Genomic DNA, 26,211 nt, shown 5'->3' with positions numbered 1-26,211 from the left:
GGAATAACCGGCAACTGGTTAAAGTGAATGGGAAGAAGGTCAGTGGTCTACGGGATACTGGTGCTACCATGACCTAGCTTCAAAAGAACTTGGTGTCTGAGAAACAGTACACTGGAGACACTGTGGCTGTGAGGGTAGCAGGGGGCGATGTGTTCAGCCTACCTGTTGCCAGGGTACATTTGGATTGGGGAGTGGGCGCTAGACCTGTGAATGTGGGGGTCAAGAAGGACTTACCTGCTGATGTTCTTCTTGGAAATGACTTGGCTCCCCTTGTTTCTGCCTATGCTCCCATGGGTCCCGCTGATGTTAACCCTGTGACTACTCGTGCTCAGATCCGTGCAGCAGAGACTGACCCCCCTGCTGCTAAGCCCCAGGACGCTGAGCTCAGTAAATCTCTATCCGCTATTGATACGTGGAAGTCCCGTTACAATGCGCTGATGAAGGAGAAGAGGAGCGCAGAGGAAAAAGCACGTTTAGAACGTGAATCTCTGCTAGACAAGCTGCACCGACAGACTGCAGAAAACACCAGCTTGAGAGTGGGACATGAAACATTAAAGACAAACTTAGCGACACTTGAGGAGAAGCTGACGCTGGCTCATAGTGAGGTGCAGCAACTCAAGGGCACCCTATGTCAGTATGAAGGGATTGTGGATACCTATAAAGAGCAGGTACAGAAAACTCGTAAAGAAGCTGATGGGATTTTGAAGGACTGTTTAGCCCTAGTCTGGGCACTGAGGAAGTTGAACCCTTCTTTGTATGGACAGGATTTCTCTCTCATAACGGGAATACAGATGGATTGTCCTGGCAAACTGACATGCCTACCACCTCCTAGTCCGGTCATCCCCAGGTTGACCCGCCAAAGGGTCAAGCCGGGTCTGCCGGAGTGTTCCACAAGGGGGGAGATATGTGACAGACCCTTCTGTCAGGACTGAAGGAGTTAATTGTGTTTAGCTAAGAATCTAATTTCTAAAGACAGGTTTTCTGGCCTCAGCTATTGTGTGCTATAATTACATTTAAGTAATAAACAGGCCATTGTTTAATCACCCTCAGAGAGCAGACGCTAGGTGATAAGACAAGCCAAATGTGTTTAAGTTGTTATCTGCCTAAGTAAAGTATTTAAGTAATGTAATTCTACTGTTTCATAAAAGGGCGTCTTCCCCTTTTTATCTAAATGTACAAGAGTCTTTCAACCCCCCCATCTGGGGTCAAACCTGTATAAATACTAGGCATCTAGCCTTTAATAAATGTCATTCTGTTTTAAACCTGAAACTGGCTGGGTTGTGAATTGCTGATTCCCTATGCAGGACATTGTTCATCTGGTATTAACCCTTGGTACACTGTTGGTACCGTAACAATATATATATAAGATCCCAGCACATCCAAAATAGAATATTTTACTCAGATATAATCATATTTCAAAAACACAAAATAGCTATAATGACCCCAAATCATTCACCCACTCATTATTTCATTTCACACTTACTAAATAAAATGGAAGGGAAAAAAAAATCAACAACACCCCAAAGTGTCCCAAGGGTCATCAGTCAGTGAAAAAAGATCAATGTAACTAAAAAGTCCACTTTCACATCAGTATATCACCACTCAGTGCAATGTATAAAGCTGCAGTCTCTATATGAATATAGATATCCAACATATATTCAGAGACATAGTAAATGTAATGTCACTTAGTTATATCCCAGCATGAAACTTTATGGAGGTATTGATGTAATGTACATGTATGCATTTCCCATTAGACGCTATGTGCAATCATTTTGTTAGCAGTTCATACCCCATGCTCATAAGCATAGATTAATAATGTTTCTCTATCCACACATATTAATGACATAGGGGCATATGTATCAAGCTCCAAATGGAGCTTGATGCACCGTGTCTCTGGCGAGCCTGCAGCAGTTATGAAGCAGCGGTCACAAAGACCGCTGCTCCATAACCTGTCCGTCTGCTCTGAGCAGGCGGACAGACATCGCCGCAATTCAACCCGATCGAGTACGATCGGGTTGATTGACACCCCCCTGCTGGCGGCCGATTGGCCACGAATCTGCAGGGGGAGGCGTTGCACCAGCAGCTCTTGTGAGCTGCTGGTGCAATGCTGAATACGGCAAGCGTATTGTCCCCATATTCAGCGATGTCTGTCGGACCTGATCCGCACTGTCAGATCAGGTCCAACAGACATTGATAACTAGAGGCCAATCTCCCATATGGCACTGCCAGACAAAATGCTTGTTAGTATCAAATAATGGGGGAAAATAAGGTATCACATAACCCTTGTCCACCCCATACAGCAAGGTCAGTCTCTTTATATATATCAAATGACAGCATGGATCAGCCAATATACTTGCGGTTTGATAGATCCAATACAATATCCACTGAGAAACTCTGCTGTCTTGGTGTAGGGGTAACCCCCACTTGTTATTGCTATAGACATGTGGAGTGTCTATGGCACCTGCTGATGATGTCAGCAAAACTCCTACGCTCATTTCAGCAATCCCCCTTTCACAAGGAGACGCACACAGCTGTCAGTCAGCTTAGGTAATTTACCCTCAGTGTGGCACAGGAAACAGATTGAGCTGTGCAACACCGGAGAAATGTGAAAGGGATTTTTTTTTATTTTAACAGTGTCGGGCTGTCCTGCGGCTAAATTTTTCTGGAGACCAGCACTGTGGAAGAAAAAAAAAATCCTTTACCCATCCTCCCTGTGTTGAGCAGCCTGATGTGCTGCCTGCGCTACACAGAGAGGGAAGCGTGGCCGTGCACCTTAGAGGAAACATTGATATATATATATATATATATATATATATATATATATATGAATTTAATAAAGAAAATAAATGTAAACCTTATCCAGCACACAGAAGAGGTCATCTTATCCAAAGTTTCAGTGCGTCCACTGCAAAAAAGCCGTGTTAAAGTACAGTTCAGCTAGAACATAAACGACACTCTTCTTAATATGTATGCCTGACTGGATCTTATATAGGAAAGTTTACCGTGGTACAGAGCGTGTTTGCAGGTGTTCAAATAACACTGTTGGGGCAGATTTGTATGACCAAGTCCCTGTAGGAAATCCCCTTCACTCGCTCTACACAAAAGGGAGCTGAACTAATGCCAAAAGGGGCCAAGTGTTTCACTCAGCAGGGATGACAGCGTCCAATTTCATATCAGGTATAACGCTGAGCCGCTGAATGTTATTACCTGAATAACAGAGATTCTTCACCCCCGTGTTTTTCGTTGGAACAAGATAACTCCCGCTCACCACCTTTCCAAAGATATCCATAGTGAAGTATAAAGGATCCGGTCAGAAGTAACTGTAATTTCAAAACGGTCCGCCCCGGTTGACAGCCGTGCCGGGAGCAGGGGGCCCAGTCCCCCCCTCACTGCCCCCGCCCCCTCCCCAGCGAAGGGGAAGGGGGGGAGCGGGACGGGGACGGCGGGGAAGGAGGGGGAGGGCGCGGCGGCAGTCTGCTTCCTTTGCTTCGGGCGACGGCGAAGCCAGGCCGGGGGGGTGTAAGGCCCGGACACCTTCCCCCCCTGGGCCTTCCCGGCCGGCTCGGGGCCAGTCGCGGCACACCGCCACGGAGGAAGTGCACCCTGCAGGAGACCCGGGGGGGAGGGGGTCGAGACCGGGACGTCCCTGGGAAAAAAGACCCGGGCCAGCCGGCCCCGCCGGGTTGAATCCCCCCGCGCGCCCTCCCCCCCGCCCCCGCCGTCCCCATTTTAACACGGCTTTTTTGCATTTTACAGTGGACGCACTGAAACTTTGGATAAGATGAGCTCTTCTGTGCGTGTGAGGGGTAACGAATGTACTGCATATGCTTAATGGATGATGAATTGTATCATTTCTTTTTGTTTCATCTTTGCACATTATTTTTCTAAAATCAAAGTAATAAATGATTTTGTTGCATTATCATAGACAACCGTGTATGTGTGTTTAGTCTGAGTGGTTCACAGCTCCTTCTCTATATTTATACATAACTTTATGTGTAGTGCTGGATAAGGTTTAAATTTCTTTTCTTTATTAAGTTCAATTAATTTGTTTAAACCTCCTTGCACCTGAGGCCTCATCTCAGTATTTAAGGCAGGTGGGTCCCAGATCACAGTCCAATTATAATTCTGTACTAGCTGGTACATATTAATTATATATATATACATACATACATACATACACAGAACACATAGAAAGTCTGGCACTCTCTTGCAAGCACACAGCTAGATTTAAACCAAAATCGAAAAATGACAGCATTTGTCTAAATGGTGAAAGGCCCAGGATTACATCAAGGTCTCTTTCTCACAATGCATGTCTTCAACCAAACACACTGAGATACAAGCAAGGGTGAGCCAGCCTCTTTGCATACCTCCCAACATTTTAAAGATCCAAAGAGAGACTTTTTTATTCCAATAACAGAGCTCAACTGCCAACCCCCCCAAACACGCACGTACAATGTCTCTGTAACAATCGCACATTACCATCTCTTTGAATGCAAGACATAAAGAAAATGTATATTAAAAAATGCGCATATATTTATTTATTTTTTTAATTTTAAAATTAGATATGTCTTGTGTATGGATTTTTTTTGTCCCATGTCCTGTAATTTTAATCTGAAAATTTATGTTTTTGCAATTTCCACAAGAGGTTAAATCCATACTCCAGAATTCAGAAGCTAAACCTTGCTATAGTGTACACAGTGATTGCTTGATGAGTGTAGTAGTTCATATACCCTAATAGGCTTTAGCAGATAAGATAAAAAAATACTTATCTACTTAAACCCCAATTTTTTATTTTATTATTCTGTTAGACCGTGCAATTTTAAATAACTTTCTACTTTACTTCTATAACCAAATTTGCTTTATTCTCTTGATATCCTTTGCAGAAGGAGCATTAAAGAACTTCTAGCTGAACACATCTAATCAGTCAGTGACAAAATACAAATGTGTGCAGCAACCAGTCACCAGCTATCTCCCAGTATTGGAGGATATGTACATATTATTTTTCAACAAATGATACCAAGAGACTAAAGTACATTTGAAAATAGAAGTGAATTTAAAAGTGTCTTAAAATAGCATGCTCTATCTGAATCATGCAAGTTTAATTTTGTCTTCCCTATCCCTTTAAATTACTTATCAAAGGATATGTCCTTGGAGTGTAAACCATATTTTCCTAACAAAATTACACATTTAATGCTTTTAAATTATTCAGATCTTTTGTAACTCAGTGCTTTATTTTGTATGTGTAAAATGTATGTGGGTGTATAAATATAAAATGAGGGTGGTGTCCCTTTAAGAGCTAATAGTCAAACCCTGGAACAAACTTATATATTTTATGGTTTTGTTTAATTGGTGAAATAAGAAAAAAATAAAGGCACTTATTCACTTTTTGCTTATACAGTCACATCTGTCACTTACATCACTGTAATGAAGCTTTCAGATTTGAAGAAGCATATGTGCATTTCAGTTGTTGTTTTTAAGCAGTACTACAACAATAAATGTAGTTTTAGTTTTTTATAATAAATTATTTTACCTTCAGTAACTCTTTAGTGGGTCATAGCAACACTTTGAGCTTACAAATAAGAATTGTTTCAAAATACTTAGTCCAAAAAAACATATGTTGTTAGGTGTTTATCTGAAGGCTGTCATATATCCACAGTCACTGTGATGACATCGGCTGGGCCACAGACCCTGGGCAACCTGTGCTGTTGTGCTTTACTTAAGCCTAATCAATATTTAATTAAATCGCCTCTGCGAGTGAAGCTTAGTAAGGACAGTGATTGAGTACAGCAGGTGCTAGACAGAGAGGGTGCTCAGATTACATTATATAGAGTTTACCACCGCGGGATGGGCTGCAACATACCCCAGTGTGTTGAGAGACTATAACTGTCCTTACTAAGCTTCACTCGCGGAGGCTATTTAATGAAATATTGATTAGGCTTAAGTAAAGCACTTCAGCACAGGATCCGTGGCCTAGCCGATCTCTTCACAGTGACTACTTAAAGGGACATAATACTCATATGCTAAATCACTTGAAACTGATGCAGTATAACTGTAAAAAGCTGACAGGAAAATATCACCTGAGCATCTCTATGTAAAAAAGGAAGATATTTTACCTCACAATCTCCTCAGCTCAGTAGAGTAAGTTCTGTGTAAAAAGTTATACTCAGCTGCTCCCAGCTGCAGGTAAAAATAAAAAAAAATGAAGAAATGAACAGCAGCCAATCAGCATCAGCAGTGCTGAGGTCATGAACTCTTACTGTGATCTCATGAGATTTGACTTAACTCTCATGAGATTTCATAGTAAGCTTCCTTTACCTGATTGGTGAAATAATATGAGAGTGCACGAAGCTCATCCTTTCAGTTGTCCCGGGACAGACATACTAATATGCTGCTTAGAAATCCTTTACAATGGGAGGTGGCTACTGAGGAACTTTTGAGGTAAAATATCTTTCTTTTTTACATAGAGATGTTCAGGTGATATTTTTTAGTCAGCTTTTTACAGCTATGCTGCAGCACTTTCAAGTGTTTAAACATTTGGGTATTATGGCCCTTTAAGTGGGGAATTATGATAGTCTGCAGATAAACACCTAATATATGTTTTTTTCACATTAGATGACCCCAGCACCAGTTGCACCCACCTGAGCTCAGAATAGTTCACAACATATTGAGTGGAAGTTACGAGTCATGACGAGAATGACTTACAGTAGAACTGCTTCCAGAGCTGCCTCCGCATACAAAGAGACTAGCTTTTACACTTTTAGCACGGAGCCCGCCTATGATCACGTGCTTGAGTAGACCAATGACATAACAATAAGCAGGAGGACCCAATAGAAATAATAATAATAATAAAAAAAACTAAACAGTACAGCGGCATGGGGGCTTTGGGCAATGCGGGACAGACCATATTCTCACAGGGACAGCGGGAAACACCCCTCAATTCGGGACTGTCCCGAGAGAACACTAAATAGACTGCCCTGGGTACTCATCAGTAGTCACAGAAAGATGTACAGCTCTCAGCAACTCAGATGGTTAACCTTAGGACAGCCTGGGTGCAAAGTCCATGTAGTAAATGACAAAACAAAAATATTAACACAACACATAGAAAGTCAGGCACTCTCTTAAAAGCACATAGCTAGAAGAGTAAAGTTTATTTTAAAAGCAAAATAAAAGAGTAAGGTTTAATCTAGCTGCGTGCTTGCCAAAATGGTCTTGACTTTTTACCTGGAACAAAATCCTTGGAGGGGGGCATTCCCCCCTTCGGACGCCCATGATTTTTACATATATTAAACTATTCTGCATATGAGTAGTTTTTCCATACAATGGCCACAGACTAGAAACTTTATAAAGAGACAGATATATTCTAGTATACACTCTATTTTACTAGAAAACATTATTTTACTATGTATTTTACCACTAAAAATTCTAAGTACAGCAATCAGATTCTCACCTCTTAGGTATGGCGCAAGTAAGACCAGCTTATATCAGCAAATGTAGCAATATCAGCAAGTGTAGCAATGAGTCCACAGCACCATAGGTATCCATAAAATCCAATATCTTTATTGAAGCATGTTAAAAGAAATGGTCATGCATGACTGTTTGTTATAACATGCTTCAATAAAGATATTGGATTTTGTGGATACCTATGGTGCTGTGGACTCATTGGTTCATGTATTTATCTACAGAATTGGGGCTACAATATAATAAAAGAAGTGAAGCCAGTACAATTGTGTTCCACTCTAAATATGGATAGGTCCAGTGAGCCAGTCAGGACCATTCATCCTTATCTTGAACAATTTTCAAAGGTTAAGCTCAGATTAAAAAAGAAAGATCTTGTTTAAAAATAGTGCATTTCATTGTTATACCATTAATGTTATACAAAAATGGGACAGGAAATCCCAACATTTTCTTTCATGATTTGAATAGAACACACAATTTTAAACAACTTTACAATTTACTTCTATTATTAAATTTGCTTTATTGAAGTAGATTTAATAAGCAGCGGATGCTGCTATCTAACCCCATAGTTTATGTCTCGCCAGAAACAGAGGTTAAGAAGCAGCTTCCCATATGGCCGTGAATGTGCAGGGGGCAGCATTGCACAAGCATTTAACAAGAAATGCTTGTGCAATATTAAATGTCTACAGCGAATCATGTCTCCCTGGCATTTAATGAATTGACCCCATTATCTTGTTGTTATCCTTTGCTGTAGGAACAACATTGCAATACTGGCCACTAGCTGAACACATTTAGTTAGCCAATCACAAGAGACAAATATTTGCAGGTACCAATCAGTTGCTAGCACCCACTAGTGTAGCATATGTGCGTGTTGTTTTTCAAAAAGGGATAACAAGAGAATATTTGAAAATAGAAGTTAATTTAAAAGTGCCTTAAAATAACATGCTCTATCTGAATCATGCAAGTTTAATTTGGACTTTCCTATCCCTTTAACCCCTTAACAACCAAGGATGTGTCAGGCATGTCCTACAAAAAAGTGTCAGTTAATAACCAAGGACGTGCCTGACACGTCCTCTGGGGTTTCAAGCGCTGGAAGCGATCCTGATCGCTTCCAGACACGTTCAGGGTATTGCAGTAATGCTTTGATATTGAGGCATCCTGCAATACCCTTTTTTTAAACACTGATGCAGAGAGAGACACTCTGTGGCCCTCTCTGCATTGGCCAGCGATGGTGCCAATCGTTGGTGGGTGGGAGCCATAGCAGGGAGGTGGGTGGGCGGCCCATCACTGGTCTACTTACTCTCAGGTCGGATAATAGTGCCTATAGTGGGGGGCGGGTGCGCGCGTGGGTGCACAGGAGCGTGCTCAGGTGGGCGGGAGCGTGTGGGAGTGTGCATGAGCTGGTGGGACTGGGATCGCTACCCTACAGAAACGTAAGGGATGGAGGGAGAGGGGGGGGGGGAATAAATGTTTGGAAAGGGATCTGGGAGGGGGAGGGTATTGAGAAGGGGCAGCTACACTACAGAAAATTTGGGATTTATTTATTTATAAAAAAAAATGCTTTTTTTTTAAAACAAACTGAGTACTGGCAGGCAGCTGCCAGTACCCACGGTGGCTGCAACTAGGTAGAGGTGGGGGGGGGGGGGGGGGGAGGGTTAGAGAGCTGTTTGTGGGGATTAGGGAGGTTGGGGGCTAAGGGGGGATCCAACACTGCAGAATAACTATAAAATAAAAAATAAATAAAAAATGCCTTTCATTTTAGTACTGGCAGACTTTCTGCCAGTACTTAACATGGCGGTGACAATTGTGAGGTGGGGAGGGAAGAGAGCTGTTTGAGGGGGTCAGGGAGGGATCAGGGGGTGGGATGTATCAGGTGGGAGGCTCATCTCTACACTAAAGCTAACATAATTGCACAAGCTGTTTGTATATAATTTCAGTGAGAAACCTAAAGTTTGTGAAAAAGTGTACAATTTTTTTTATTTGATCGCATTTGGTGGTGAAATGGTGGTATGAAATATACCAAAATGGGCCTAGATCAATACTTTGGGTTGTCCACTAAAAAATATATATACATGTGAAGGGTTATTCATGGATTCCTGACAGATATCAGTGTTCCAATGTAACTATCACTAATTTTGAAAGAAAAAAAATAGTTTGGAAATAGCAAAGTGCTACTTGTACTAATTGCCCTATAACTTGCAAAAGGAAGCAAAGAACATGTAAACATTGGGTATTTCTAAACTCAGGACAACATTTAGAAACTATTTAGCATGGGTGTTTTTTGGTGGTTGTAGATGTGTAACAGATTTTAGGAGTCAAAGTTAGAAAAAGTGTGTTTTTTTCCCATTTTTTCATCATATTTTATAATTCTTTTATAGTAAATTATAAGATATGATGAAAATAATGGTATCTTTAGAAAGTCCATTTAATGGAGAGAAAAACGATATATATATAATGTGTGGCTACAGTAAATGAGTAAGAAGAAAATTTACAGCTAAACACAAGCACCACCGAAATGTAAAAATAGCCCTGGTCCTTAACTGTAAGAAAATGAAAAAATGATCTGGTCACTAAGGGGCTAAATAAACACAGACATGGATACATTAAGATTTAGAAAGACCATTGAGACACACAGTTGCAATTAGCTGAATTATTATTTTGAAATATGTGTAAACTGTGTATGTTTCTTTGCGTGTGTATGTAAATTTGTAGCTCTGACCTTTTTCTTTTTTTTGTTCCTTTTAGTTTGCTTATAGAATTACATACTATATTTTCTTTTAGGCAGTGTAACACTATTCAACATCTGTTCAGAAAATTGGTAATAAGTTAGAAAAATTAAAACATACAAATTTGGGAGGTAGGTCTGTATAGTGTGAACTATTCTCCTTCCTGAGATCATGTTCACTATGGATAATATGCACCTTTGTGTTGCTAAATAAAGAAATGTATATTTTAAATTGCAGCATTTTAAAGGAGAAAATTTGCTTTAAAGGGACACTGTACCCAAATTGTTTCTTTCTTGATTCAGATTGAGCATGAAATTTTAAGCAACTTTCTAATTTACTTCTATTATCAAATTTTCTTCATTCACTTGGTACCTTTATTTGAAACGCAAGAATGTAAGTTTAGATGCCGGCCCATTTTTGGTCAACAACCTGGGTTGTCCTTGCTGATTGGTGGATAAATTCATCCACCAATAAAAAAGTGCTGTCCAGAGTACTGAAACCAAAAAAATGCTTAGAGGCCTTCTTTTTTAAATAAAGATAGCAAGAGAACGAAGAAAAATTGATAATAGGAGTAAATTAGAAAGTTGCTTAAAATTGCATGCTCTTTCTGAATTACAAAAGAAAAAATTTGGGTTCAGTGTCCCTTTAATTTGGAAATAAAAAAACAACACCTGAGTAATACTAAAATGTCATTGACTTTGTTTGTTCTGGCAAATGTCTATAACTATAAATGCGGCATGTAAATGTCACAGGAGCTGTAGTGGACAGGCAGTCTTTAATCTTTCAATGAGTCATAGTGATGCTTTCCAGCCTGCAAGCTCACATAAGAGTTCACTATACCGGAACTTGTGTACTAAGCTTTTAAAGTTTCAAACAATTGTGGTAAGGATTTAGTAGCTCAGTGCACTTAAACGCAGGGTATCCCCATCTCATTCCATTATGAATTTAAATACTCTTCTTAAAATCTCCTTTTCTGACCTTAACATAGATATAGAACATGGCAACACACATTCTGGGCTAGATTAGTGGCACGCATGAGCGTTGAAAGTAAACACAATAGCGAGAGTGTGTACATATGTATTTGTGATGTGTTTTACTGTATATTTACTGTATATATTTCACATTCCAATGTTCTTCATATACAGAAAAGTGCTATTTTTATAATATATCTATATATATATATATCTATATATATATCTATATATATAGCCCTCAGTTTACGGGAGTTAGGTTCCAGGCCCCTCTCAAAATTGGCATAAGTAACACCTAATACATTATTTTTAAAGCTTTGAAATTAAGATTTTAAATGCTAGACAGCATTATAAACCTAATAAAATAATCACACAACACAGAATATATAATTATACTAAGTTAAATGAACAAAAACATTTGCTAAACAGCATTATAAACCTAATCAAATAATCACACAACACAGACTTTACTTGCATTTTTCTGCTAACAGTTCTTTCTATGCATTCCCATCTGGACTGATTTATAGACAGGAAGATTTTGTTCCTTTGCAAGCTGCTCGAAAGCTCAGGTCTGGTTAAACTGATTAATTTCAGCTTGCTTGACTTGCATATCTTTGCTGCAACACAAGCGGACAGCTCTACCTACTGGCTATTTTAATCAATGCACTGCTTCTCAATGCTTTTCAATAGCATTCACATAACTGAAAAAAAAGGTTGTTATTCTGAAACGGTGCAAATTGAACCGTTGTAAACCGAGGGCCACCTGTACAGTATAAACCTGTATATCTCTTTCTATAGATATATAGGTATTGATATCTATTTTACATTATCATTATAATAATATAAATATAAATATTTATTTAATAATAAAACTTAAAACATTTTCTATGTGAAGAATATAGGAACGTAAAATATGCGCAACGTGCTTCGGGTTTCACACTTGGGGATAGATTTATCAAGCGGTCGTAAGACCGCTGCTCCTTAACTCCTCCGCCACCTCTGAGGTGGTGGATAGCAATCATCCTGATCGGATGCAATCAGGATGATTGACACTCCCGGCTAGCGGCCATGAATGTGCCACGAAAATGCTTGTGCAATGATAAATGCTGACAGCGTATGCTGTAGAGATTTATCGATGTAGGGCGGACATGATCCGCTACAGTGGATCATGTCCATCTGACACTTGATAAATCGGCCCACCTAAGGTCTAACGTGGTGTTGGGTTAGTGAACATTAAGAATGAGTCATTCTATTCTATGGATTATTTAGATTTTTTTTACAGTATCTATTATTTTTTATTTCATTTTTAAATAGCTTTTTTTTCTGTACGTGACAAATATTGGAATGTGAAATAATCATAACTCCTGTCGGGTTAGTGTGTGAGCGATAAGTGTTAGGATTTTTTCTTTTGCACTCTCCATTGGAGTCTATAGGGGAGAAAAAGTTAATGTGGTTGTGACATTCAAAGCCCTTTGTTAGCATGTGTCAGGTTTCGCTTGTGCGCAAACTTTTTACTTTCAACTTGTAATACGCCTGCTACCTGTCACACGGAAAAAGCTTATTTCTCCAACATTGGTGTGTCCGGTCCACGGCGTCATCCATTACTTGTGGGATATTCTCCTCCCCCACAGGGAAAGGCAAGGAGAGCACACAGCAAGAGCTGTCCATATAGTCCCTCCCAGGCTCCGCCCCCCCAGTCATTCTCCTTGCCGCTCTGAACAAGTAGCATCTCCTCGGGGATGGTGAGGAGTTTGTGGTGTTTAGTTGTAGTTTTTTATTCTTCTATCAAGAGTTTGTTATTTTAAAATAGTGCTGGTATGTACTATTTACTCTGAAACAGAAAGAGATGAAGAGTTCTGTTTAAAAGAGGATTATGATTTTAGCAGACAGTAACTAAAATCAGTTGCTGTTCCCACACAGGACTGTTGAGATGAGAGAACTTCAGTTGGGGGGAACAGTTTGCAGACTTTTCTGCTCAAGGTATGACTAGCCATTTTTCTAACAAGACTGTGTAATGCTGGAAGGCTGTCATTTTCCCTCATGGGGATTGGTAAGCCATTTTCTTAGTCTCAAACAGAATAAAGGGCTTATTATGGGCTATACACTGGTAGACACTCTTAAGGGCTAAATCGATTGCTTTATTTAAGTATTATATGCAGTTTGAAATTGAATTTCACACTTTTATAACATTGGGGAACGTTTTTTAGCACCAGGCACTTGTTAAGACACCTTCCCAGTCAGGAAGGGCCTTTCTCTGTAGTAGGCAGAGCCTCATTTTCGTGCCATTACTGTGCAGTTACTTTTGAGTACAGTACATGCAGCTGCATGTGTGTGGGTCTGGAATCCACTAAAAACGTTCCTAGAAGGCTTCATTTGATATCATATACCCCCCTGGGATTGGTGAAGTTGCAGCAAAGGCTGTAGCTGGGACTGTAAGGGGGTTAAAATTAAAAACGGCTCCGGTTTCCACAATTTAAGGATTAACAGCTTGAAAATTGGGGTGCAATACTTTGAATGCATTTAGACACTGTGGTGAAAATTTGGTAAAGATTGGATAATTCCTTCATAGTTTTTCACATATTCAGTAATAAAGTGTGCCCTGTTTAACATTTAAAGAGACAGTAACGGTTTTGTTTTAAAACGGTTTTTGTGCTTTATTAACCAGTTTAAGCCTGTTTAACATGTCTGTACCTTCAGATAGATCATGTTCTGTATGTATGGTAGCCAATGTGGTTCCTCCTTCAAATATGTGTGATAATTGTGCCATAGCGTCCAAACAAAGTAAGGACAGTACTGTCACAAATTGTAAAGTTGCCCAGGATGATTCCTCAGATAAAGGAAGTAGACATAGTTCTACATCATCTCCTTCTGTGTCTATACCAGTTATGCCCGCGTAGGCGACCCCTAGTACTTCTAGTGCGCCAATGCTTGTTACTATGCAGCAATTGACGGCAGTAATGGATAACTCCATAGCTAATATTTTATCCAAAATGCCAGCATTTCAGAGAAAGCGCGATTGCTCTGTTTTAAACACTGTAGAGCAGGAGGGCGCTGATGATAATTTTTCTGTCATACCCTCACACCAATCTGAAGTGGCAGTGAGGGAGGGTTTGTCAGATGGGGAAATTTCTGATACAGGAAGAATTTCTCAGCAGGCAGAACCTGATGTTGTGACATTTAAATCAAAATTAGAGCATCTCCGCGCATTACTTAAGGAGGTGCTATCTACTCTGGATGATTGTGACAATCTGGTCAACCCAGAAAAATTGTGCAAGATGGACAAGTTCCTTGAGGTCCCGGTGCACCCTGATGCTTTTCCGATACCTAAACGGGTGGCGGACATAGTGAATAAGGAGTGGGAGAAGCCAGGCATACCTTTTGTCCCTCCTCCTATATTTAAGAAATTGTTCCCTATGGTCGACCCCAGGAAGGACACATGGCAAACAGTCCCTAAGGTCGAGGGGGCGGTTTCTACTCTAGCCAAGCGCACGACCATTCCTATTGAGGGCAATTGTGCTTTCACAGATCCTATGGATAAAAAATTGGAGGGTTTGCTTAAAAAGATTTTTGTACAGCAAGGTTACCTCCTTTAACCTATTTCGTGCATTATTCCTGTCACTACAGCGGCGTGGTTCTGGTTCGAGGAACTGGAAAAGTCGCTCAGTAGGGAGACTCTGTATGAGGAAGTCATGGACAGAATTCACGCACTTAAGTTAGCTAATTCCTTTATTTTAGACACCGCTTTGCAGTTAGCGAGGTTAGTGGCGAAAAATTCAGGGTTTACAATTGGGGCGCGTAGAGCGCTCTGGCTAAAGTCTTGGTCGGCGGATGTATCTTCCAAGACAAAATTGCTTAATACCCCTTTCAAAGGTAAGACCCTTTTTGGGCCAGATTTGAAAGAGATTATTTCAGACATCACTGAGGGAAAGGGCCATGCCCTCCCACAAGATAAACCTTTTAAGGCTAAGAATAAGTCCAATTTTCGTTCCATTCGCAATTTCAGGAACGGACCGGCTTCCAACTCGGCAGCCTCTAGACAAGAGGGTAACGCTTCCCAGACTAAACCAGCTTGGAAATCAATGCAAGGCTGGAACAAGGGTAAACAGGCCAAGAAGCCTGCTGCTGCTACCAAAACAGCATGAAGGGGTAGCCCCCGATCCGGGACCGGATCTAGTAGGGGGCAGACTCTCTCTCTTTGCTCAGGCTTAGGCAAGAGATGTTCAGGATCCCTGGACACTAGAAATAGTCTCTCAGGGTTTTCTTCTGGAGTTCAAGGAACTACCCTCAAGGGGAAGGTTCCACATGTCTAACTTATCTTCAAACCAAATAAAGAGACAGGCATTCTTACATTGTGTAGAAGACCTGTTAAAGATGGGAGTGATACACCCAGTTCCAACTGTGGAACAAGGTCGGGGGTTTTACTCAAATCTGTTTGTAGTTCCCAAAAAAGAGGGAATTTTCAGACCAATTCTGGATTTAAAAATTCTAAACAAATTTCTCAGAGTTCCATCGTTCAAATGGAAACCATTCGAACAATTTTATCTACAATCCAGGAGGGTCAATTTATGACTACCGTGGATTTAAAGGATGCGTATCTACATATTCCTATCCACAAAGATCATCCAAGGATTTTCACAAAGGTGCTAGGGTCCCTTCTAGAGGTTCTAAGACCAAGGGGTATTGCAGTGGCACCTTATCTGGACGACATTCTAATCCAAACGTCGTCTCTTTCCAAAGCAAAGGCTCATACAGACATTGTTCTAGCCTTTCTCATATCTCACGGGTGGAAGGTGAACGTAGAAAAGAGTTCCCTGTCATCGTCGACAAGAGTTCCCTTCTTGGGAACGATAATAGATTCTTTAAAAATGAAGATCTTCCTGACAAGTCAGAAAGTCAAAGCTTCTAAAGCTTGTCAAGTTCTTCACTCTATTCTGCAGCCTTCCATAGCTCAGTGCATGGTAGTAGTAGGGTTGATGGTTGCAGCAATGGACATAGTTCCTTTTGCTCAAATTCATCTAAGACCATTACAACTGTACATGCTCAAGCAGTGGAATGGGGACTATACAGACTTGTCTCCAAAGATTCAAGTAGACCAGATGACCAGAGACTCACTCCGTTGGTGGTTGTCACAGGATCACCTGTCTCAGGGAATGAGTTTCCGCAGACCAGAGTGGGTCATTGTCACGACCGACGCCAGTCTATTAGGCTGGGGCGCGGTCTGGGATTCCCTGAAAGCTCAGGGTCTATGGTCTCGGGAAGAGTCTCTTCTCCCGATAAACATCCTGGAACTGAGAGCGATATTCAATGCTCTCCGGGCTTGGCCTCAACTAGCGAAGGCCGGATTCATAAGATTCCAGTCAGACAACATGACGACTGTAGCTCACATCAACCATCAGGGAGGAACAAAGAGTTCCTTGGCGATGAGAGAGGTATCCAAGATCATCAAATGGGCGGAGGATCACTCCTGCCATCTATCTGCAATTCACATCCCAGGAGTAGACAACTGGGAGGCGGATTATCTGAGTCGTCAGACTTTCCATCCGGGGGAGTGGGAACTCCACCTGGAGGTTTTTTCCCAGTTGACTCAATTATGGGACATTCCAGACATGGATCTGATGGCGTCTCCTCAGAACTTCAAGGTTCCTTGCTACGGGTCCAGATCCAGGGATCCCAAGGCGACTCTAGTGGATGCATTAGTGACGCCTTGGTCGTTCAACCTAGCTTATGCATTTCCACCGTTCCCTCTCCTTCCCAGGCTTGTAGCCAGGATCAAACAGGAGAATGCCTCAGTGATTCTGATAGCTCCTGCGTGGCCACGCAGGACTTGGTATGCAGACCTGGTGAATATGTCATCGGCTCCACCATGGAAGCTACCTTTGAGACAGGATCTTCTAGTGCAAGGTCCATTCGAACATCCAAATCTAGTTTCTCTCCAGCTGACTGCTTGGAAATTGAACGCTTGATTTTATCCAAGCGCGGGTTTTCAGATTCAGTGATAGATACTCTGGTCCAAGCCAGAAAACCTGTGACTAGAAGGATTTACCATAAAATATGGAAAGGATATATCTGTTGGTGTGAATCCAAGGGATTCTCATGGATTAATATTCCCAGGATCCTCTCCTTTCTAACAAGAAGGTTTGGATAAGGGATTGTCAACGAGTTCTCTAAAAGGACAGAGATGCTTTATCTGTCTTGTTACACAGACGACTGGCAGCTGTGCCAGATGTACAAGCTTTTGTACAGGCTTTGGTCAGAATCAAACCTGTTTACAGACCTTTGACTCCTCCCTGGAGTCTAAATTTAGTTTTTTCAGTTCTTCAAGGGGTTCCATTTGAAACCCTAACATTCCATAGATATCAAGTTACTATCTTGGAAAGTTCTGTTTTTGGTTGCTATTTCTTATGCTAGAAGAGTTTCTGAACTATCTGCTTTGCAGTGTGATCCACCCTATCTGGTGTTCCATTCAGATAAGGTTGTTTTGCGTACCAAGCCTGGTTTTCTTCCAAAAGTTGTTTCCAACAAGAATATTAACCAGGAAATAGTTGTCCCTTCTTTGTGTCCGAATCCAGTTTCAAAGAAGGAACATTTGTTACACCATTTAGATGTAGTCCGTGCTTTAAAGTTCTATTTAGAAGCAACAAAGGATTTCAGACAAAACTTCTTTTTTGTTTGTCGTTTATTCTGGTAAGAGGAGAGGACAAAAAGCTACTGCTACCTCTCTTTCTTTCTGGCTGAAAAGCATTATCCGATTGGCTTATGAGACTGCCGGATGGCAGCCTCCTGAACGAATCACAGCTCACTCTACTAGGGCTGTGGCTTCCACATGGGCCTTCAAGAACGAGGCTTCTGTTGATCAGATATGTGAGGCAGCAACTTGGTCTTCTCTGCACACTTTTGCCAAATTCTACAAATTTGATACTTTTTGCTTCTTCGGAGGCTGTTTTTGGGAGAAAGGTTTTGCAAGCCGTGGTGCCTTCTGTTTAGGTAACCTGATTTGCTCCCTCCCTTCATCCGTGTCCTAAAGCTTTGGTATTGGTTCCCACAAGTAATGGATGACGCCGTGGACCGGACACACCAATGTTGGAGAAAACAGAATTTATGCTTACCTGATAAATTACTTTCTCCAACGGTGTGTCCGGTCCACGGCCCGCCCTGGTTTTTTAATCAGGTTTGAAAAATTTCTCTCTCTATACACTACAGTCACCACGGCACCCTATAGTTTCTCCTTTTTTTCTCCTAACCGTCGGTCGAATGACTGGGGGGGCGGAGCCTGGGAGGGACTATATGGACAGCTCTTGCTGTGTGCTCTCCTTGCCTTTCCCTGTGGGGGAGGAGAATATCCCACAAGTAATGGATGACGCCGTGGACCGGACACACCGTTGGAGAAAGTAATTTATCAGGTAAGCATAAATTCTGTTTTCTTGCAAAGTTTACAATCTAGTCTTCTGATGGGAGGGATTTGTACACCATGGGCCAGATTACAGTGGCGCACTATTTAGTGATTTCGCTCATGTGCAAACGCTGTTGGCAGTAAACTTTAATGCATGCAGGTTAGCACACATATTACAAGTTTAAAGTAAATGCCTAACTTCAGGATTTTGGATATTGCAACAGCGTTAATTTATTTCCCCATAGACTTCAATGGAGTGTGCAAACTGAAAAAACACAAATTGCTTGCGGGCTAACCCGACACGCATTAGACCAACTGCACTAATCTGAAGGTAGTTATAAGTATTTTACATTCCAATGTTCTTCATAGAGAAGAAAATGTTCTTTTTATTTTTAAATAGATATTTCTATACATCTGATGATTTAATATATATATATATATATATATATATATATATATATATATATATATACTTATATATATATATATATACTGTAGGTATAGGTATATACAGATAAATATAGGACTATATATTTAAAAACACATAGAACATTTTAGCCTATTGAAGAACATTGCAATGTAAATAATTTACAGTGCATACACAGTAAAACACATTATTAATTTAGTGCATTTGTTCGGATATTGAAATGAATATCCGTGTTTTTGTCACAAATTCACTTTTGTAACAAAACAAATGCACAAGTCTAGTGTATATGTATATAAAGATCAACTAAACAGCTTCAGCATCATGTTATTGGCTCACACAATGGATTTAGCTAGCTCCCAGTAGTGCATTTCTGCTTCTTCAACAAAGGATACCAAGAGAATGAAGAACATTAAATTAATACAGGAGTAAATTGGAAAATTGTTAAAATTGTATTCTCTATCTGAGTCATAAAAGAAAAATTGGGGTTTCATGCCCCATTAAGTAATCTACATTTTAATCCGAGTGGCTCAGTGGCAGCATTCTGTTTTGCAGTTCTAAGGGAGAGCACAGAGTTTTGTACCCCTGTATGTTTATCTGTGCCCACACTGGTCCTCAGGTCCTTGGCCCCCAGCTTTTAGGAAATACTCTGATGTCATCATCCATTAGAACATTGTTTTGCCGTGACACTCAAGAGATACATCAACAAGCTTAAAGTGATGGTAATTTTTACATTTTTAGAACATTCTTTATATATGTAATATATTTTTATTAGTCGATAACTTTTTAAGTTAATATATAATCGAATTATTGCTAAAATTAAAAACTTACTGATCCGTTCCAGAATTATTATGCTCCGCCCCCTATTACTTCCTTCTATTGCCACTGTGATGTAGATAGTGGTCCCATCCTCTCTCTAATTCTTGCTTTATTGCTCTTATTTATATGTGTAATTAATGCTAAATTGGATCTTGCTGCATTAATATACTTACAAATAGATTGAGTCAAAGATGTGCTCCGTGTAATTCTGTCGCAATAACTGTGGTCATCTGGGTCTCAAATTTTTTTTTTATTGAAACATGCCAAAATGCCATGATTTGGATTGGTCAGCGGCGAAAACGTAAAAAAAAAGGTCTTTGTGCCGGAGGATGCCATAGAAAAGTAGAGGTAACATACAAATTACTGCACTCATTTTAAAGATCGTGTTTTTTCATGTATGAAACTCATATTATTTGTTTATTTTACAGAGCATGTAAAGTAATAGATCTGTTGAATTTACCATCACTTTAAAGGGACACTGTTTTTAAAACATTTCAAGCATGCATATGAAAGAGCAGATTTTACACATGTTGAATTTTTTTTTTATTTTTTATGAACAAAATGTTAAGTGAAAGCTGTTTAAATTGAAAATGTTTTGTACTCGCTACTTATCCTTATTGGTTGAATAATAAAAAAAGCAATGTTTTAGATGAAGCAAAGAAGAAAGGTTTTGAATGCAATCTCCCTTTAATGAAAGATCACACCCATTTTGAAGAATCATTATTGATGCAGAAACATTGATCAAAGTTTCAGAAAAAATTACTTTTTAAATGCAACAATTTGAAACTACCCAATTACTTTTTAGAATTAATTTTATTAATTGCATGTCTCTATAAATTAAAATGTGTGCCATTCTGTATAAATAGTCAGTGCAATTTAAAGGGACAGTCTATTCTAGAAGGTATATTGTTTATAAAGAATAATCCCTTTATTACACATTCCCCAGTTTTGCAGAACCATAACGGTTATATTAATATACTTTTTACCTCTGTGATTATCTTGTATCTAAGTCTCTGCAGACTGCCCCGTTATTTCAGTTCTCTTGACAGACTTGCATTTCAGCCAATCAGTGCTGACTCCTAGATAACTCCACTGGAGTGAGCACAATGTTGCCTATATGGCACATACAAACTAAAGCTTTCTAGCTTTAAAATCTATCAAAATGCAGTGAGATAAGAGGTGGCCTTCAAGGGTTTAAAAATTAGCATATGAGCCTAATTAAGTTTAGCTTTCAACAAAGAATACCTAGAGAACAAAGAAAATTTGATGATAAAAGTAAATTAAAATGTTGTTTAAAAGTGCATGGCCTAACTGAATAACAAAAGTTTAATTTTGACTAGACTGTGCTTGAGCTCCATGTACTAAGCATCAAATGCTGCTTTGAAGCCCTTATAGTGCAGACTTGCTCATGCAAGTCTGCTTGCAGCAATGTCAGAAGCGGTCATATGACCACTGCTTCTTAACCTCTGCACGTTCGTTCAGGGTGATTGACAGGTTGTGCAAGAGCGAGGGGGTGACGTTTCACAAGACAAACCATGTGCAATAGTTCAGGCAGGCAGAGGATGTATAGAGTCCGCCGTTCTCTTGCCGCAAAGACAGGAGGACAGGTTACCAAGTTGGGGACTTTGTCTATACTTTGCTTTGTACATGGGGCCCTTTATGAGGTATGTCAATATATTAATACATTTTAGATGCATGTGTACAATAAAGGTACACATTCCCAAATCAGGATTTCCAAAATCCATTATTATTTTAAAATCCAGGCTTTTTCATAAAAAAACATTTTTCATTAATATTTTATTAAAACTAAAATGATTTTTGTCAGCCAGTCACAATCTTCTCTGCAAATGCAAGTCTATATTTATTTAAAATGACTAGTATAACCTTTCTGATTACAGTACTGTACTATCTTTCTGATGGTGCTATGTATACAAAAGTATTACAAATGATACAAATATACCGTTAGGTTTCTTGTATAAGCTGTGTTATGATGCGTACATATTGCCTAAAGGACATAAGATATTGCTGTTTACATTGGTTCCTTTTTCACTCCAAGCTGTCCCATTTTAAAAAATGCAAATATATAAATTCCAAAATTCTAACTATTCTGAAAACCAAACCTTTTCTGGTCCCGACCAGTTTGGATAAAGAGAATTGTACCTGTATTAGCCAGAGATGCCAGATTACAATTTAAGCCTTTACCTTTTTTGCAGCCTCAAACAACACTTTGTGCAGGATGGGTGTAGCAAGTGCACGAAGGGTGGAATTTCCTGTTAGGAACAGAATTGCACATGAATCAAGACTTGTTTTTACAAGAACAATCAATGTTACAAAAATCATAGCAAACTACCATAAATAATTAAAGATTGAGATTAAATTAGAATGACATTCTCCTCATTTTCCAGGTAAATTCTGCTCATGTCTAGTGAATATTTTCAGTTAAAGGGACACTGAACCCAATTTTTTTCTTTTGTGATTCTTTCTTTTGAAGCTTTTTTTATTGGTTCAGAACTCTGGAGAGCACTTTTTTATTGGTGGATGAATGTATCTACCAATCAGCAAGAATAACCCAGGTTGTTCACCAACAATGGGCCGGCATCTAAACTTACATTCTTGCATTTCAAATAAAGATACCAAGAGAATGAAGAAAATATGATAATAGGAGTAAATTAGAAAGTTGCTTAAAATTTCATGCTCTATTTGAATCACAAAAGAAAAATTTTGGGTTCAGTGTCCCTTTAAACATGGAATATTTACATTTATTTTCATTTTATTTTCAAGGTACAAGAAAATATGATTTTAACATAAATCAGTTGTCATCAAGAAGGAGCAATGTTCATTATATCACTAATTATGTTAAATTAGGCCAACATGTTTGCATCAAATTATTCCCAATGTTTATTTCTGTCATAAAAATATAATATAGAAGGAGAGAGCTCTGGGGAAGAAAGACTTGAGTGCTAACAGAACAAAATGCAAAGGTTTTGGATAGAGTTTTGTAAATGAAAAATAATAACTCTGGGGTCAATCACAATCTTTCTAATATCGTCTCATGGTCTTGGTTTTAGCCGCCGACCTCCTAAATGTCACTATTTAAGAGGGACAGTCCCTGGTTCTGAGCACTGTCCCGCTGTCCTTTTCAGACAGCCATATGTCCCTATTTACAGAATTTCCCTTAGCTCAACCCACACAACACCCACAAACTGCCCAGGAACAAACACCAACTAACCAGTCATGCCCACAATGCTGCCCATTATTCACCCCTTCCAAAATGGCTCCACCCACAAAATGGTGAAAGACCAACATCAACCTCCTGAGTCCCTGATACCCAGCAACAAATGTTGCGAGACATGGATATGGGGTTCATGCTTTTTGAGTCACCATAATCCAAAATGGATTCGGCTATGAAAAGCCAATAGCATCACTCAAAAGATATGTTTTCTGTTATGGTTGTTATTGGGATAGAAACTGGGAATCTAACCGAAACTGACAAATACAATGGCAATTTCACACCTCTAAAGTTTACATTGCAGTTGTTTTGAATTTATCACTTTGTTAAGTGTGTAAGGGAAATAATCATTTATAAATTGGGCTGCAGGCTTTTCCACCCCTTTGGTTTGAAGTGTGGTTATTTGAGTAGGAATGTACACTTGTGGGGTTCATGCCACCATCTTGCAGTATTTGAAAATGTATACAGGTAGCCCTCAATTTATGCCAGGGCATTAAAAGCTACTGACATCTTATTGGCTGATTTGAACAGCCAATAGGATTTCAGTAGCTTTAATCCTATTGGCTGATTTAAAAATGTCAGCCAATAGGAATGCAAGGTACCCCAAATTGATTGCGGTACCTTGCATTCAAACTTCATCGGATGAAGAAGAAGAGCCTCTATGCCGCCAAGGAACGCTACCGTTGAGGAACACCGCTGAGGATCCATGCATCGGGGAAGACAGCTCTGCGCCGCCTTCGTTCTGGATGAAGATAGAAGATGATGGAGCCGCCTGGAAGAAGGCTTTTATGTTTTAGATTAGGGCTTTTGGGCTGGAAAAGAGCTGATTGCCCTTTTAAGGACAGTAAAAGAGCTGAATGCCCTTTTAAGGGGGGTGCCCATACAAATGCCCCTTTAGCGGCAATGGGTAGTTTAGTTTTATTTTTTAGTGTTAGGTTTTTTTTATTTTGGGGGATTTGGTGGGTGGTCCTACAAAAGACCTTTTAAGGGCTATTGGTAGTTTAGTATTAGATTAGGGGGTGTTTTTATTTTTTGGGGGATTTTTTATAGGGGTATTAGTTTAGTTTAAATTTTTTATTTTGGATAGCTATGTTTATTTTTTTTCTGTAATTTTACATTTTTTATTTTGTGTAATTTTAAGAAAAGGAAAAGACCCCCAAACACATAGGAGGCTACGCTAGGCCTCTTTAACTTATAAATAGGCTACCTTAGGGGGGCAACAAATATTATCTGTTCTATTAACACTTCTTGATTGGTAACTATGGGTATAAAAAAGAGAGCAGGATACTCTTATGGGTCAGAATAAATATGTAGTATATGCCATTGTAGGTTGGGTGCAAATAATAAAGCTAGTAGTACTAAGTCTTGTTTCAGTTCTTAGCTTTCAACAGGTCAGGAAAGATGAATAAATTCATGTACCAAGGTCAACATCCCACTGCCCCAGCCGTAAGCAGCAGGACTAAGAATTGATTACCTAGATTAATATCTTTCCTAATGCATAACCTATATAGTACTGTAATATGCTTTCATGAACTTTATAGGCAAAATATAGAGAAAAACAAACTAGCGCCTGATATGAAACTAAAATATAGCAGGTCCCATGATTAACGTGTGCTAATCTTTCTAATGATTTGGATGAACAGGGCTCTTCAAGTATTTCAGATCTTGAGATCATCATTAAATAAAGCATGTTCTTCTTTTGAGTGATGTTTACTTCAATGGAGTAATAAACTAAGTGTGCACTGCGTTGTATAACGCATATTTAAAAGCTATCTTCCATCTTAACTATTTAAGCATATTAAAATTGATCGTGTTTTACACTGAGCTTAGGTCATAATACTTACAACTCAAGGACATGAGAATATTGTAATATACCTTTAAGTCCTGCACACCTTAGGAGAACTCTCCTCCCACTACCTGGGGTATTTATTGCCGCATTCCCTTTTCTAACATTGCCTGAACATTGAAGGAAGTTAGCCCTCAAGTATTGATCTGTGTCTTTTTCCCTTTAACTAACTTTGATTATTAGGTCCTTTTCAACTTGTCTGCATTATCTTTGATAAGTAATCTCGAACTTTGTTTGGACTCAAAGTCGCAAGTATCTTATTTCCATCAAGGCTGCATCTGTTTATAAGAGACAGATTCTCTGTAACATTTGCAAACTCTGTTACTTATTTGGAAATCACTGCTCAGCTGCAGACTCAACACCTAAATGGCTCATCACATGACCTCTCATCTCACCTTTGTTCCGGTAACGCTGAAGCCAAGTTTTTCTTCTGCATTACTCCACTCTGCTCGGTCACGACATCGGCTCTTGGTAACAGCTGTTCAAATCATCAGTCATATTCATCGCATCAGACCGCAAGTATTGTAACACTTATTTCATAACTGGTAATACCGTAAAAATACATTTGTACTTACCACTCTACAAGTTAATTTTCTCAAGAGGTGATTGGACTGACTATGTTCATTATGTTTAACAAAACCAACCTATTATACTTATATGACTAGAGTTGCAAACTGTTTGTTAGAACCTTTTCAACAAATCTTAAGACTCTTTAATCTCTGCAACAAATATTGAGCTTAATATATACTTTAGCTCATATGCGTGGCAGAAATAATTCTCTGAGTATAACGCTCTATGTTATTTAACCCACTAATTGCTGCAAATGTATTATTTGGGTTAATTTAATTTAAGAGCTACAAACAAAAATGTACTTATATTGGTAAATCATTGACAAATATATCAATAACACATGTAATACTATTCATAAACATTACCCTCATTATGATGACAAGTATTCAACATGAGAATAGCAAAGATTTATTTAAACGTAAGATCTTAAAAATAGGCCTAGATTCCCAATCAGGTAAAGCGACTTAGCTTTGGGAAATAGTAGGAACCATGACAGAATTTTAATAAAGTAACTATGATGCTTTGATCTGAGAACCTAGAGATCACACACAGGAACGTAAGCTTTACAAGTATCGCACTCAGTTAATGATCCGGTAAAGTCAGCCTACCCCTGCTTTATATGAGCAACTGCACCGGTACCAAGCCTCGACTAGGGGAAAGTCCATGGCACATCTCCGGTAGTCGATGTCGCTGGGCCATTGAGGAGGAGGTAAGAAAATATAGGGCTTATTATGGACCTGAAATCCATCAGAGTAGGGGTTCCACCCTTGTAGAAGAGAGA

General features: G+C 39.5%; 1 protein-coding gene across 1 annotated transcript in view; it reads right to left on the bottom strand.

The window, feature by feature from the left end:
* The window catches only part of LOC128636604 (glutamate carboxypeptidase 2-like), a 345,394-nt gene that overhangs the window by 113,198 nt on the left and 205,985 nt on the right, over positions 1–26,211 (bottom strand). Inside the window, exon 12 of the mRNA XM_053689599.1 lies at positions 21,988–22,055. Coding sequence (XP_053545574.1) covers positions 21,988–22,055 — 68 coding nt within the window. The remainder of the gene's footprint in view (positions 1–21,987; positions 22,056–26,211) is intronic.

Source organism: Bombina bombina, chromosome 1 (genome assembly GCF_027579735.1).
Source record: "Bombina bombina isolate aBomBom1 chromosome 1, aBomBom1.pri, whole genome shotgun sequence".
Lineage (NCBI taxonomy): Eukaryota > Metazoa > Chordata > Amphibia > Anura > Bombinatoridae > Bombina > Bombina bombina.
Note: the sequence above shows the minus strand (reverse complement) of the source record. Positions and strands in the feature narration are given on the sequence as shown.